General features: G+C 33.5%; 1 protein-coding gene across 3 annotated transcripts in view; it reads left to right on the forward strand.

Annotated features, from left to right (window-relative positions):
• Positions 1–17,150, forward strand: part of LOC114332529 (E3 ubiquitin-protein ligase Nedd-4) — a 209,835-nt gene that overhangs the window by 46,417 nt on the left and 146,268 nt on the right. For all 3 annotated transcript variants that reach the window (XM_028282340.2, XM_028282342.2, XM_028282341.2), the window contains exons 3-4: positions 2,449–2,530; positions 13,168–13,206. In XM_028282340.2, coding sequence (XP_028138141.2) covers positions 2,449–2,530; positions 13,168–13,206 — 121 coding nt within the window. The remainder of the gene's footprint in view (positions 1–2,448; positions 2,531–13,167; positions 13,207–17,150) is intronic.

Raw genomic sequence — 17,150 nt, forward strand, 5'->3', positions numbered from 1 at the left:
CACAAGACAGCGCAATTTTAACACTCCAACCCCCTTTTTTCACCCCCACCAACAAGAACGTCATTTTTTCGTTTTTATTATTTTTAGGTGGAACGCAATCGATTTAAAAACTCTAAAAAACTCACACGCATAGTTGTGGATTTTACAAAACATGCCTATTGCTTATAGACCCATAGGTTGAATGTACATAACCTCAAAATGCATTTAAAAATATGCGTTAAAAAAGAATTACAAATATAATTTTTGATAAAGTACACAAAGTAAAACAAAAATAAGAGCTTCAGCCATCTCAAAAAAAGTTATACGTTTTTTCCAAAAAAAAAAAATTCATTTTGAGGTTATGTACAGGTACACTCAACCATCTCAACCTACGGGTCTATAAAAATAGACATGTTTTTTAAAAGCCTGAACTATGCGCGTAAATTTTTTGAAATTTTGAAATTGATAAAAAAAAATAACGAAAATCTGAACTTTTTAGGTGGGGTGGGGGGAGTGGGAAGGGGGTTGGTGATGTAAAACTGCGCTGAGTCTTATTTTTCATCCCATATAACATAAAAAAAATGAAACAAATTGAATTCTGGGAGTGAGGGCATTTTGCATATCTTCACGGGTAAACTTTGTTTATCTGTATCATCTCCTTTTTATAAGATTTATAAGAAATTTATATTAGTAAAAAAATATTTTTGACGAAGTCAGACAAGCCTAATGGTAGGGAAGCTAAGTATGCTAAATGTGCAGTCACTTGAGCGTTGTGGGGACCTATTGGGTTGTGAAGAGTAGGTCCTCAAACCAAAAAAAAATAACTAAAGTTTTCCATTTTACTGGGGCCATTTTTAATTTAATTTTCCATTTCCAACAATCGTTTTTTTAGATTATAGCGCCATCTATCCATAATTCGAAAAAACGTCTCGAATAAAAGTTACTTATTTTTACGTAAGGAATCTAAATCTCCAATAAAAAAAAATGGGGGCTCCGCGGGATTCGTATTTAAAATTCGTAATTAGACGGTTGACGGTAAGCGGAAATAACATACTTACAAACAAATCTACCCAATTAGCAGCATACGCGGATGATATAAACATAATGAGCAGAACAATGAATGCAGCGGAAGAAACCTACGTTGAGTTGAAACAGAGTGCAGAAGCAGTAGGGCTAGCAATAAACACAAATAAAACAAAACTACTCATACAAACCAGATCAAATAGACCGGCGCAACAACACTTTATTGACGATATAGAACATGTGAATAGATTCACGTACCTAGGAATGGATCTGGTTGCAAGCAGTGAAGAAGAACCGGAAATAAATAGAAGGCTTGTGCTGGCAAATAAAGCATATTTCGCGATGGGTCACATATTCAAATCGCGAGACGTACACCGGAAAAACAAAACTCCGGGTATATAAAACAATAATCAGGCCCATAGTAAGTTATGGCTGCGAAACATGGGTGGTGACACAGAAATCTGCCAATGCATTAGATGTGTTTGAAAGAAAAGTATTACGTAGGATACTGGGCCCAATAAGGGAAAATAACAACTGGCGAATTAGGTATAATAGAGAAATATACGAGCAATATAGCGAACCAACTCTAGCACAACACACTAAACTACAGAGATTACGGTGGGCAGGGCACGTGGTCCGCATGCATGAGAATAGAATCCCCAGAAAATTTCTGAATGCAAGAATGCAGGGAAGAAGACCGGTTGGAAGACCTAAAAAGAGATGGGAAGACGAAGTCGATGAGGATGCCAGGAACTTCCTGGGAACGCGTTCATGGAAAAGAACAGCGGTAAATCGAAATGATTGGAGAAGCTTATTGAAGGAGGCCAAGGCTCGATTTGGGCTGTAGTGCCATTGGATGGATGGAATCTAAATCTCCAATAAAAAAATGGGGGCTCCGCGGGATTCGTATTTAAAATTTTAAATTTACCCTTCACCCCTCTCCGGGAGAAGTGGTGTTTCGATAGATTTTTGAAAAAGATTGAGCACGTATTTTTTAGTTTTTCGATCTGTCGTTCATTTCGCGAAATATTCGCTTTTTTCTTGTGAAACTTTGGGACTCACCCATTTCCTTACGCCCCGCTCAAATCGTCAGATTTTTTAAATATACACTGTTTTGCATGTACTTAACTTACCTTATCTTAATCTGACGATTTCGAGTTTTTCTAAGGATATATTTTTTTTTCTGCCCCCCTTAACGAACTCCGCTGCATTAAGAGTAAATATATGGTAGAGGTAAATTTTCAGGGTACAAGGTTTCTCCCCGTGTGATAATCAGACGCGCCCGAGTAACTGCAAAAATCCTCGCTTCCGCTTGGGCTCCCCTACCATAAAATATTCTTTGGGTTATTTCAACTTGTTAAGAATTTAACCAAAAACACTTGTACACCATACTGTATGTTTTAGCTAATTTTTATAAATCTCTAACTATGAAATGTTTTCTTTTAGTGATCCATATGTAAGAATTGATTTAAATAGCGTTAATGGTGATGAGACAATCGATTCTGTCCTTACAAAAACAAAGAAAAGGGTAAGTAAACCATTTGGATTTCTTATTACTACTACCAAATACTATAGACTATAATACGTACAACTCTTAACATTTCCCATTAATTTTGTGGCGGCAAACAAAATAGCGCCATCTAGTGGTATGAGTTGATAACCACACAACTATGCATTTAAAAGAAAGGTATTTTTATACAATTAAATCATAATACAAATTTAGTTGTGAGCTATTTTCTTTAATTTTATATTGTTACTTTTTAATTTACACAATTTTTCCCTTTTTACTTCGTTAATTTTATTTACATACGCTTTTGCTTTTATTAAAATATTCATCTATAAAAGTTTTATGACAATTTGTGCATACATTTTGGAGTGTTTCTTGTAATAGACCAGAGCGCATCTGTAAAAATATTAGTACATTTGGACGTTGAGAGGTGACTCAAATTTTTTTTGCAGAAATTGCTTGAAAATAACTCAAATAATAATATTTGAGTTATCCTCCCTCTCAAAAAGGTCCGGAACATTGTTTAAATAATCAAAATGTCAAAAAATTAAGGAAAAATTCGATTTTTTTCTTCGTTTTTTGCTTATAACTTTAAAATTATTCATTTCCGAGAAAAGTTGTATTGACATAAAAGTTGCGTAATTAAATTTTCTACAATATAGAATTGGTTAAAAATTTCAAAAATAGTCACCCTTGTTGCAAAATAGCAATAATTGCGAAAAAACCATAGAGAAACAAGTATTCGCATTTTACGTTTTTCAACCATTTATCTGGGACTATTATTATCTATTAACTAGGACCTTCATATTTCACCCAGAAAAACTATATGATACAGTTAAACAATACTGTAAATATCATTAAGATCGGTTCAATAGATTTTGCAACATAAATTTTGCAATCCAGCTTTTGCAAAAAAAATCATTTTTTCAAAAAGTTACAGGACTGAGAATAAAGCAGATAGCAAGTTCAAATTTTTTGCATATAGAAGTGTACTGTACCTTTCATTTGCAATTTTCAAAATTAAAATCGATTAACTACCACGGCGTCAGGAATTTTTTTAAATAAACATTAATTATTGGTGCTACGCGCAGGACAGCGGATAGTTTGCTCTGATTGGGCATTCCAATGACCTTTGATAATGATTGATACATTTTATTTTTATTACATTTCGATATAGATCAATAAATTTGTTTAATGCAAAATAAAAACACATACTCTATCCTTTGAAATAACAGTTTTTTTAGCAAAAACTTTCTCTGTTCATATATTTTAACGTAGAGAATAAAAGTTTATTATTTTTAAACATATGCAATTGTTTAAACAATATTTCACAAACAATAATAAAATTAGTTTGATTTTTGTGGAATTAAAATATTAAAATACAACAAAATATAGAGTAAGAAAATAATATATTAGATAAAGATTGGAAGAAATTTTGGTGGAAATCAACTTGTGTGAATCGAACACCGCTGTCCTGCGCGTAGTACCAAAAATTAATGTTTATTTAAAAAAATTCCTGACGCCGGCCGTGGTAATTAATCGATTTTAATTTTGCAAATTGCAAATGAAAGGTGCAGTACACTTCTATAAGCAAAAAAAAATTCAACTTGCTATTTGCTTTATTTTCAGTCCTGCAACATTTTAAAAAAATGAATTTTTTTTGCGAAAGCTAGATTGCAAAATTTATTTTGCAAAATCTATTAAACCGATCTTAATGAAATTTACAGTTTTGTTTTACTGTATCATAAAGTTTTTCTGGATAAAATATGAAGGTCCTAAGTGTAGCATAAATGGTTGAAAAACGTAAAATGCGAATACTTGTTTTTGTATGCCTTTTTCGCAATTATTGCTACTTTGCAAAAAGTGTGACTATTTTTTAAATTTTTAACCAAATCTATATTGTAGGAAATTTAATTACGCAACTTTTATGTCAGTACAACTTTTCTCAGAAATGAATAGTTTTAAAGTTATAATCAAAAAACCAATAAAAAAATCGAATTTTTCATTCATATTTTGACATTTTGATTATTTAAACAATGTTCCGGACCATTTTGAGTGGGAGGATAACTCAAATATTATTACAGTAGAACTCCAATTATCCGGACTAATTGGGACCGGACCCGATCCGGATAATCAAAAATCCGGATAATTGAATTTTTCTCGAAAAAGGCCTTTTCCGGGAAAGAAACGTAATTATAGCAAAACACAATGGAGAACATATACCGTATTTATTATGAAAAACAATACAGTATACTCAACAATATGTAAATGACAAAGTTTACATTACGTAATATTGACACACAATACTGAATCACAGTAAAATGAATTATTTTTTTAACATATCAGGCAGAGTCATATTCTCAATCTGATCCGGATAATTGGCGATCCGGATAATTGGAGTCCGGATAATTGGAGTTCTACTGTATTCGAGTTATTTTGAAGCAATTTCTGCAAAAAAATTTGAGTCATCTCTCAACGTCCATCTCAAAACAGATGCGCCCTGGACTATAAGTAACATTTTAATTTATATTTAACATTTTCAACACTCTGTTGTATATAATTTTGAAAATAGCTTTTAAATATATCATTAATTTTATCTGAAGCTCCCTTTATAAGTTACACCTAAATTTCACGCTATCAGGTGTATTATTATTAAAACCATTAGCCATAATAACAGTGGCGGCCCGTGAGGTAGTGCCATAGAGCCATGGCACTACCTTGCTAACTATCCATAAACATATTTTTTATCTTCAAAACTCTTTAATTCCTATTAATTTTTTTGTGTGTATTTCTTTTGATCTTCATAAATTATATAAAATATGGCAACTATGGGCGCAATACAATCCCTGCCGACAGCGGAGATTATTCGACAGGAGAATCTCCTTCGCGCCGAAGTCAGTACTGGCACGAGTAAAGAGAGAAAGATTTTACGAGCATTATATGTAAGTGACAGAGAAAGAGCTATATTGGACTATTAGTATACCTTAACATTAGAATCTCTGTGCCAGGCACGAGGGTATGAAGCCAGGGCCTAGATTCCGTGCACTGTAGATATCTACATGTCGCTTTCTATCGATATTTGAATATCAAAATATTTGAATTTTTAGCTTTAATTGAATTATTTTGTAGTTTTGCTAGGTTTTACTCTAATTGATAAACTAGAGGAAAACTAGAAAATAATTCAATTAAAGCTAAAAATTCATATATTTTGATATTCAAATATGGATAGAAAGCGACATGTAGATATCTACAGTGCACGGAATCTAGGCCCAGGTCTATTTATTTTGAGTTTCTTTACGTGCTGGTTTGTCGCTTTTATTATGTATATTTTCTGTTAAAAAGTTTTTGTATTTATAATTAAACTTTTGGTGCATCATGATCGTGGGTATTTTGATAATATTTTGATTATTTCTTAAGTTTAATTTATTAATTGACAATAAAGATTAGTATTTTAAAAATTTTTTTGGTGGTTTTTCGCTAGAAAAAAAAAACTACAAATGTTATAAGTGGACACTATAAATGTGGAGCTTTCGAGTTAGCTTTAAGAGGTCACGACGAAAAAGAAAATTCAGAAAATAGAGGCATATTTAAGGAGCTGGTCAATTTTAGCGCCGAATTAGACAACGACTTAAAGGTTCATATTATTCAAAGTACCAGATCTTTCAAAGGTCTACCTTCTCCGGACATTTAGTTGCTTCTAATTTATTTATGTCGGAGAAGTTTTCTGCTTATAAGCATCAGTTCTCCGAATCATTTCTTAATGAACCATGAAGACAATTTTAATTTTTAAGCAAAACTCGGTTTAAAACTGAATTAGAAGTAGGTACTGTATTAGCGAGACGAATTAAGTACTACCTCTGGGGCTGTTTCGCTATCGGTTTTATTGTAGAGGGAAGGTTCAAAAAGCACATTTGAAGAAACTATTAAACTTTTAAGTATTTTAGTTACCATTCCTATATCAACATCTGAAGCAGAACGCTGTTTTTCGATGTTTACATGGAAACCTAGTGCTTTAGGTATGCTATCTGCAGAAAAGCATTTTGTAAATTGTATTGATAATTTTAATTATAAAGTCATTGAAAACTTTGCAACCAAAAAATAGAAGAATGAACTTCATATATCGTAAACTTTAAAAGTGACATTACAAAAATTTGTGCATGTGTGTGAATAATGAAATAGTATTATTTTTATAAATTGGTAAATAGAGACTAAATCGTAATAACAATTTTCAAGCACTATCAGCAGTAAATGCTGGTAGTAGGTTAAAAGGTTTTTATTATTAATTAATTTACGGAACTGTTTTGATCAATGTTGGACAATTGCTTGGCACCTCAGATCAATAAACTTAAGATATGTACATAAGATAAAAGTATCCGCGCATATTTTTTTTAGTTTTTGTTGGCAGTATACCTTTTTTTGACAATATCGTGAATCCGTCACTAAAAATTTTGGCGGCTGCCCGAGTTGTGGCACTACCTTCTTAAAGTGGTACGAGCCGCCACTGCATAATAATAGAAAATTAATTTTCTATACAGTCTTGGGTTAGCCTCCTTGTAAAAAGAAATTGTAGCTAAACACCCTCTCATCGGGGCGAATGGGAGCAAAGTAATATACTTTTTAATTATTTTGTTGCAATCCTAGGTAATATTTGCTGAGAATCCATTTTACCAAACCTATTTTATAAGACATTTTGTGTAAAAATACAAACACAATTTTAGGTAGAGGTAGGAAACAGAGGTTGAACCTCGCAAAATGGACACAAGTCCGGTTTTATTTTTTTTTCTGGTACATCAAGGGGTGCTTATTATGAGACTAACATTTTCTTAAAAAATTTCGCCACGGAACCCCCCTTTTCATCCCGTTAAATGGGGTAATTTGTGGTTTTTGCGAAACGTAGCCCTTCCTGTACGTTTTGCAAAAAATTTACTTAACCCTCCGTTAGTCGCTATCGGTGTCACACACCGACAACAGAATTATTCATTCGGGATTTACAAAATAACTGTTTTTTTTTCTATCGCCACTTTCTGTACCTCTTTCTATCAACTAACCTCGTGTTAGTGTACATTCTTACCTACTTGGGTACAGTTGTGCGAGTTTTATAGCTATTTTCGGTGCAAGACTCCGTAGCGACTAACGGTGTGGTTATTACTTTATTGGCATAACTTGCAGTTCAGGTAAAGATTTAGCATCTTATTATTGCATTTTATCGGTAAGTTTTGGTCAAGTCTTATTTATAGATGTCCTTTGAAGCCGAACAAAAACGTTGGAATGGAATTATGGGAAATGGTTCCTAGCGACGATGAAAATTATTTTGACGATGAGGGAAGTGAAAATGAAAGCGGTTTTTCATTTTATATCTGTTGTTTTTCAATAAACCATTTTCAAAAATATTTTTCAGTCATTCCTATACACAATATAAAATATTTGTACGAATTTTATAGCAATATCTATCTTTTTTAAATTGTCGGTCTCTGACACTGTAGCGACTCTTGATGCTCCGTTTATCCTAGCGACTAACGGAGGGTTAATAGTAAAATGAAGAGGACTATATTTCCTATTATTTATTTCCCGACAGCATATGTCTATCACCCACCCTTTAGCGGGGGTGGCGCCCCAAATTTGACAAGTTTTTAAAAAAGATGTTTTTAAAAAAAATATTTTTACCTAACTGTAATGGAAATCAAGGCTGATTTTTTGGTATAGGTTTTATGTAAGGGTAATTGTCCATTTTTTAATTACAGGGTGTTACATTTTAAAAAACCCCTTTTTGTACCATCTGAACCGCTTATGCTACAGTAAAAAAACTTTCAGAAAATATCCATGTACTGGTGTTATTTACAAATTCGTATAATGCACCCTCATTTTTTCCCCGGAGCCACCAAAAAAAAAAGGAAAATTAATAAAGAAAATGATTTTCTTGGAATCCTTCACACACCATGCCCTATATTAAAATGCTTCATATATCATTTTGTGCACCTTCTTATTACCCATGTATGGACACCAAAAGCAATTTCTTGATGCAACCCCTGTAGCCAAGAAAAAAATAAAATGGGGGTTGAAATTTTTTTTTATTTTAGACCCATATGGGTATATGCTCCATCAATAGGGTTTTTCATAAATATACATGGTTATTGCAACATCCCTGCGGAAACTATCACTCTCCTTGAAAATAAACTGCAGAAACTACCACTATCCCTTGGCGAGCATGTTTTTACGATTTTCTCATTACCTATGCATTTTTTTTAAACAAAACTTATACAGAATTAAAGACCACTATTTTCTCTACAAATAAGGTCCTATGCATTTTTTTCGTATAAGCAACCGTTACGGCACAGTAGCACCATAAACCTCAGAAATGATTTAGCGGGCTCCAGTTTTTGTTTTTTTTTCGTCACCTATTCATTTTATTAATAACGTACTTATGGAAAATAAAAGAACACACTGTCTGCTACAGATTATGACGTTTGCATATTTTACTTTCTTTGCACCCTAAAGCCACAGTGGTGGCCCAAAATCAATTTTTGATTATTTTCTTTATTGATTCTCCTTTTTTTTTGGGGTGGTTCCGGGGAAAATATGGGAGTGCATTATAAAAATTTGTAAATAATACTTGTACATGGGTAATCGTTGAAAGTTTTGTTACACTACCATAAACGGTTCAGATGGTATAAAAAGGGGTTTTTAAAATGTAACACCCTGTAATTAAAAAATGGACAATTGCCCTTAAATGAGGCATATACCAAAAAATCAGCCACTGATTTGTGATTAATTGCCGCAGGGTTTCTTCTGATTTCCATTACAGTTAGGTAAAAGTATTTTTTTTTAAAACATCTTTTTTAAAAACTTGTCAACTTTGGGTCGCCACCCCCGGTAATCGGTGGGTGATAGACATATGCTGTCGGGAATAAATAGTAGACAATATAGTCCTCTTCATTTTACTATTACGCAAATTTTTGCAAAACGTACAGGAAGGGCTACGTTTCGCAAAAACCACAAATTACCCCCTTTAAAGGGATGGAAAGGGGGGTTCCGGGGAGAAAATTTATAAGAAAAAGTTAGTCTCATAATAAGCACCCCTTGATGTACCAGAAAAAAAAAATAAAACCAGACTTGTGTCCATTTTGCGAGATTCAACCTCTTTTTCCTACACTATTACCAAGATTAGGTAGTTATCCAAAAATTAACAAAATTTTTGTATTTTTACGTTGAGAAAACGTAGTTAATATCAACTCGAGCCGGCAGAGGCGCTAGTGGCAACGTGCTACCAGTTTTCTGTGGGAGTTGGATGTATTACAGTCTATAGTATTTGCTACTATGTACTTTATATTCATACAAGACAAACTTGTTTGACAAACATCAAGTCACTATTGATTTTTAGTTGCACTTTTGCTGTAAATTGATGTTTATAAGAAATGCATTCAATATTTTTTCTTTTTTGGAGGTTTTGTATTAGAGGCAGTGTTAATCACAAAAATTAACTTTGGTGTTACTAGATTAACGAAAAATATAATTAGGTTTGCTATATAAAATATCATTTTAGTAAATAGCTCAGATTGAATTTCTGATTAATAGAAATCCATTATTTTCTTTTGTAAACATTTGTAGAAATTGCCTACGATCAAAATACTTATATGGAATGTGCGTATTCTGGGAATGACGGAATGATGATGTACTGTAAAGATTAATTTAACTTTAACTTAACTGTACGATGCTATCCTAAAACGTATTTTATTTTACTACATTCGTTACAGAAATATCAGAAGCAATGTTTCAGAATAATCAAGTGAATATATACCTTACAACTAATGCTCCATTCGGATTAATTGATAATTGTAATTTTTACTGTTAGAAAAACTTAATTACGTTTTACAAAAACTTTATTTGAAGTACTCCAGTTATATGGCCAATGGTCTAAGTCTAAACTGTTCCCGTTCGTTACCAAGGGGGTTTTAAGTTTCGTCCTCTCAGACCATAGCTATTTAAATTGCTATTATGTGCGGTGCAATCCCCGGCTCATGGGTGAGACACTGGTCTATGCAAAAAATCGATGTAGCTCATATATGAGACGCTTGATACACAACGTCTACACAACACAAAAAAAATAATGAAATAGTTGTGTGATGATTTATCTATTGCACTTTTTAGCTCCGCCACTGTCGCTGGTGCTGGATTACGGATCCGAAAATTACCTTGCGTTTGAGCTCATCCCATATGTGTTCGATGGGATTCATGTCCGGACTCAATGAAGGGCAGGCTATTGTTGTTATATTTGTGTTGGCCAGGTAATCGTTTGTAATCCGCGCTGTGTGACATCGAGCGTTATCATGCATTAGCATGTACCCGTCGCCTATGTGGTCGGCGTAAGGAACAACATGGTCTTGGGGAATACTCGTTATGTTACGATCCGCTGTCAAATCCACTCCGTGACCACTACCGGGCGCGAACACAAGCTATGTTTTTCCTTCTAAAGATATATCACCCCAAACCATACACGGACCACCTCCATCCTCCATAGGTCACTGTTTTGACACCGCAGCACTAGGCAACTGGTTCTCCGGGCTTTCGATAGATGTCGTCTTCTGTCATTGCTTTACAAGCACATTCGACTGTAATCAGAGAATAAAATTTTGCTCAATTGGTTAAGGTCGAAATTGACGTTTTCTCGAGCAAACTGAAGTCAAGCTTGTTTCTGACGTGCGTTCAATTTGAGCCTTGTAATATCTTGTCTGGGAGTCAAAGTGGCAGCCTTAAGTCTTCTCCTAACTATCCACTGAGCTACGGTGACACCTCGAACATTCCTCAAAGATTGTTGAAGTTCAACTCCTGTCGCGGGCCGATTCCGCAAGGCATTCAGGACAATGAATCGATCATCCCTCTCTGTCATTACACGTCGCCGACCCGAATCTGGTCGTCAAACTGTAGCTACCGGTCTCCTGGTATCGATGGTAAGCCCTTGAGACTGCAGACTGCGTCATAAAGAAGCGACGGGTGACAGTTTTCTGACTATAACTCTCTTGTAATTATGCAATTACCTGGGCCGCCGTCACTGGTGAAGTATTTCTTTGTAAAATATTCACTTACTCCACTTCAAAGTGCACATACAGATCAACGTTTGAAAAGTGACTGAGACGAAAACCGTCAAATTCATAAAGATCTACATTGCGTAGAACATTCCCGTTACAATGTTTGCTGCATTCTCTAAGCCATACAAAAGTAGGCAAAGTTTACAACACGTTGTCAATTTGCACAAAACAATTATTTTTTGGTGGAATCATTGTATCGCGATGGTTTCCCATAAATAGGCAGGGTTGTTAATATTCGCTTCAGAGTTGTGACTGCATAGCTTCACTGAAGATGCACGGGATGCTGAAATAGCTATATGGAGATGGTGGTCTAACTCTGAATCGAATAAAAACAAAAACTGCCTTTATTATTTTTTGGAAGTTCTATAATGACAATATTTTTTTGCATTAGTTGTTTTAATTCAAAGAATGCAACATGAAATTACTAAGCATAAATACAATTCATCAAGTGAGTCGATTTTTGTTTGCTCCAAGTGGATTTTAATTGGATAGTACTTAAATATATTTTAAGGAAATTTTTATTTTCAAATCTGATACGAGTTCTGTAAATTATGGGTAAAAAATAAATATATTCTTTTAAAAATTATTTTATTTCTTAATGAAAAGTATCTCTTCAATGTGGTTTATGAAATAATACCGAATGTTAATCTCCAAAAGTGAAACCACAGATTGATTTCAATTTGAACTCAATTTGTGGTTTCACTTAGAGATTAACAATCGTTATTACTTTATTCTTTTAACCACTTTTTTCCGTCCATTCTCTAAAATACATTGAAAAGAAATTGAAATTTTCTCCAACACGCTAAAATTATCATTCCGCCACTACATCTGGAAATCCCTTGTTATGTAAAGATTATTTAATCTTCACATGCAAAAAGATACTATGTAGTACCAAATGTGTACTGTAGGGAGAGGTACAAGTTACGCAATGTGTGATCTGCTCCTAAAATTCTGTAAAGAATTTATTATTTCATTGGTTAAACCGTTAAACTGATTAGGGTTTCGACGATTTAACGACGTTCTATACCTTCGTTGCGGGGTATGCCTCTCAGAGGAAAGGGGGAAACTTATATGCAAGCGAAAGTTGGTAACAATGCATTTATAGCAGAATACTCAAATCATATGTTTCAGTATTGAATACTTTATAAAAATAAATTATAATAAATTACGCAATTTACGGAATAAATTACGGAATTAATAATAATAAATAAATTAAAAATTAATGGTACGGTAAACAATCCACATTTTTTAATATGTTATTCCTTACAAAAAAAAACCTTTAATTTAAGCACAAATAATTATAAATCGTAAATTTGGGTCAAAAGTTATTAACTTTTTAAGAATTCCCATAAGAGCCTATGTTAAAACTTAACTTTGACCGTTAATAGTAATGAAACGGCACGGTAAAACAATTTTTAAAAAATCAAGTCTTAGTTTTTTGAAGTAAACTATAACATACTAAAATTTCATGCAAATCCTTAATTCTTTGCCGAAAGTGTAGAACGTCGTTAATAGAATATAAACTTCAGTAGGATCTATTAATACTAACACTAATAATAATTTTTTATTTTCCAGACTCTTAGTCCTGAGTGGAATGAGGAATTTATATTTAGGGTAAGTAATTATAAACCAAAAAAGAGAGAGTAACACTTGCGAAGGGCCGACAGAGGTGAATACTTCTTATATATTCGATTTTATTCGATTTGATTCCATACGATTAGATTTGAAATAGATGGAAGAGTCAGTTTTCTATTTACTCCCGTTTAAGTGAGAGTCCTTTATAAATAATGTAAACAGAACCTATTTAACATTAGTTGTTAATTAATTCCTTTCAAACTACATATACTCAAATGGTATTTTTAAACATCCTATTTATTTTATATAATAATTAAATTCATTATCAAATGATAATACACTGCGGTGCAAAAAAATCGATCCACTAAAAATTTGGTCATTTTTGATGTTTTGAATTTCCTAAACCTGTTGTCCGATTTAAGTGACGTTTTACCACGTTATAGCCTTATTCATTGACAATATCTCTGTAATAATATTGTTGCTAGACAGTCAAACTATCATTGTATACCGGGTGTACGAATCAAACTATGTTTTTTTCTCAAAGTTCGCATCACCCTGTGGACTATTCTGGCATTTATAAAATACTGAAATTAAAACCCAACTATAGCCTCAGGTTTTCTTAACATTTTGTCTTTCGATTCATTCGCTTATGTTGGATAATAAAAAAGTTAGGTACTTTAACAACTGGCCATGTTCGTCATCAGTACAGGGTGTTTCTAAAATATTTGCACAAAACTTTAAGGGGTTATTGTACATGAGAAAATAATGACAATTTGCTTTATAATCATATGTCCGCAAACGCTTCGTTTCCGAAATACGGGATGTTCAATTTTTTTTACAAACTGATGATTTACTTATTGCTTTAAAACCAGTTGAGATGTGCAAATACAATTTGGTGGGTTTTAAGACGTAGTTCTTGCACATTTTTTGACATACAATTAAGAATTTAATATTCACCAGTGGCGCGCAAACGGGTATTATGACCGATAATATTACCCGTACGCACGCCAATGGTGAATATAAAATTCTTAATTGTATGTCAAAAAATGTGCAATAACTACGTTTTAAAACCCACCGAATGTAATCTGCATATCTCAACTGGTTTTAAAGCAATAAATAAATCGTCAGTTTGTAAAAACAAAATTGGACATCCCGTATCTCGGAAACGAAGCGTTTGCGGACATATGATTATAAAACAAATTGTCACTATTTTCTCATGTAAAATTACCCCTTAAAGTTTGTCGCACTTATTTAGAAACACCCTGTACTGATGACGAACATGGCCAGTTGTTAAAGTACCTAACTTTTTTATTATTCAACATAAGCGAATGAATCGACAGACAAAATGTTACGAAAACCTGAGGCTATAGTTGGGTTTTAATTTCAGTATTTTATAAATGCTAAAATAGTCCACAGGGTGATGCGAACTTTGAGAAAAAAACATAGTTTGATTCGTACACCCGGTATACAATGAGAGTTTAACTGTCTAGCAACAATATTATTACATCGATATTGTCAATGGATAAGGCTATAATGTGGTAAAAAATCACTTAAATTGGACAACAGGTTTAGGAAATGCAAAACATCAAAAATGACCAAATTTTTATTGGATCGATTTTTTTTGCACCGCAGTGTAGTTTATTAATACCTATTTTAAAATTTACTTTGACTTTGATGTCAAACTCAAATAAAAACAACGTATAAGTATATGCTTTTTTGATATGTACACATTATAATTTATTATTAATATCTATAATATAATATAAATAAATGATTTCTTTATTCAATTTTAAAAACATTATATAACGTATCTATATAATTGTTTAAAATATAAATAAATAAATAATAAGTGTATAAATACGTATATGACAGTATGCCGCAAGGTTACCACTCACGGCACGATTTTTGAATGACGCCAAATGCAATTTTACTCCCGTCAAAATTCAATACCGAGCGATAAAAAGTATTCACTTCAAAAAGCACTTATTAAAATTTATTTACGTTTTGAGACTCGGGCAATATTAAAGGTCAAACCGACAAACAGTAAGCAGTAACAATAACAGTAACTATAATAATAACAGTAACAATATTAAAGGTGTTCAAACTGTCACCTAAACGACCACAGTATATATTGTGGTCGTTTAAACTCACAATGTTTTGGGGAGTAGTTGCAGGTTCGTACATGTTTGTAATTTTCTCATGGAAAGTACATCTAGTTTGTATTCCATCAATTCTCCTCCGAAAAGTAGTTGGTATGATGACCTTACCAAGGTCAAAAGCATCATGTTCTTCAGTTTCATTCTTTAAGCTCCGGATAAGCTTTTTGCAGAGATGCTTGGAGTGTCTTGGCGTTTTCTGCACTTAAGCCAAGGATAAGTAGGAATCCGAAGAAAGCAGACTGCGAAAAATATAAAATCATTCAGAAGGCGAACCTACGTAGCGTCCAGACTACCAGACGGGTCATGCACCATTTGCGACTGGAGCAAAATATTACCGAAATAAATATAAAGTTGGCCATTTCGACCAAGCAAAAATAACCGCCATACAACTGGTAGAACAATCATCTGTCGAAACACGAAAACTATTTAACAGAGCCAAGTGTACAACGTAGACTAGCAGATCTACATCTAGAATAGTTTCAGAAAATTTTGCAAAGAAATAAACTTATTCCGGCAGTCGACAGTCGACGCCCATTGTAACAAGGGGTAGCCTTGACAATGTCGTAGCGCTATGTAAATCAGATGCTAGTTTCACAGATAGTGAGGAGGAAAGGGTCATGCTGTTACTAGAAACTCACTTTCCAGGAAGTAAAAGTGTTCCTGGAATATACGAAATACATAATTATTATATTAGAACAGTAACTGTGGTCAGAGGTCTTTTCATTTTTGTAAGCGTGCTTATCAAGCGGGAAAGTCGACAGAAACCGTATTAATGCGATTATTTCATTAATAGGAGATTCTGACCAATAGAAAGCTACAGAAATCTGAATTAAATCGATAATTTTTGATAATCTCCCGTCGTTAAGTATATTACGTCAGATGCCCTTCGTTGCTACGAAAAAATACATTCAGTGACATTAATGACAATTAATGTTTTAAAAATTATAAAAGTGATGACTTTCAATCCAGTGGCGTAGCGTAGTAGGGGCGGCAGGGGCGTTCCGCCCCGGGCGGCACTTTTTAGGGGGCGGCAAAAATTTAACAATAAATAATAAAAATATTTTGTAAATATTTGAACCATTTTACATTTTTATCGCAACTGCAAATTTGGACCGATTGAAAGAAGCACGTAATTTTTCATTACTTATTTTGTGACGAATTCGGGGAATTCCTTTTCTTTGACTAATATTTTGTAGCGACTGGCAACAACGTCTATACTGTCTTGTGGAAATTCCCCGTTTATGACTAACAATTAGCACAACTTTTTTCGGCACTTTAGAACGTTACTATTCTTTTTTTTTCCTCATCGACACATCGTTGGGAAGTTCTGCTGATAGCAGCTACAGGCAAAAGAAGGATTCAAGACATTCTCGTCACTTTGGAAAAACTGACAGAGGCAGGTAAAAGCTTAAACACTAGAAGAGATGCAGGTGCTTTACTAGTTTCGATGCAGTCATTTTCCTTTCTTTGTTTTTTGGGCCTGTGGCAACCTGTGCTACATGAAGTGAATGATGCACAAAAATATTTACAAACAAGGGGACTTGGCATAAGATTGTGCGCTCAGAAAGTAAATATTGAGAAAATAAAGATGATATTGACAGAGAAAACAGAGGAATGGGCAAATGGCGCTGTAGGTTATGCAAAAATATGTGTGAAGAACTTTTAATTTCCATAAAACCTCGTAGGCGCATAACAAGAAAACATAAGTATTTTTGATGACGGAACAGAGGTGCTAACTTATCTTGTGAAAATGAGTTGAAACGAAAGCTGTTTTCTTTGTTAGATAGAGTTATTGTAGAAATTCGTGAGCGTTCTCAACAGCTA

Source organism: Diabrotica virgifera, chromosome 2, assembly GCF_917563875.1.
Source record: "Diabrotica virgifera virgifera chromosome 2, PGI_DIABVI_V3a".
In the NCBI taxonomy this organism is placed as follows: Eukaryota; Metazoa; Arthropoda; class Insecta; order Coleoptera; family Chrysomelidae; genus Diabrotica; species Diabrotica virgifera.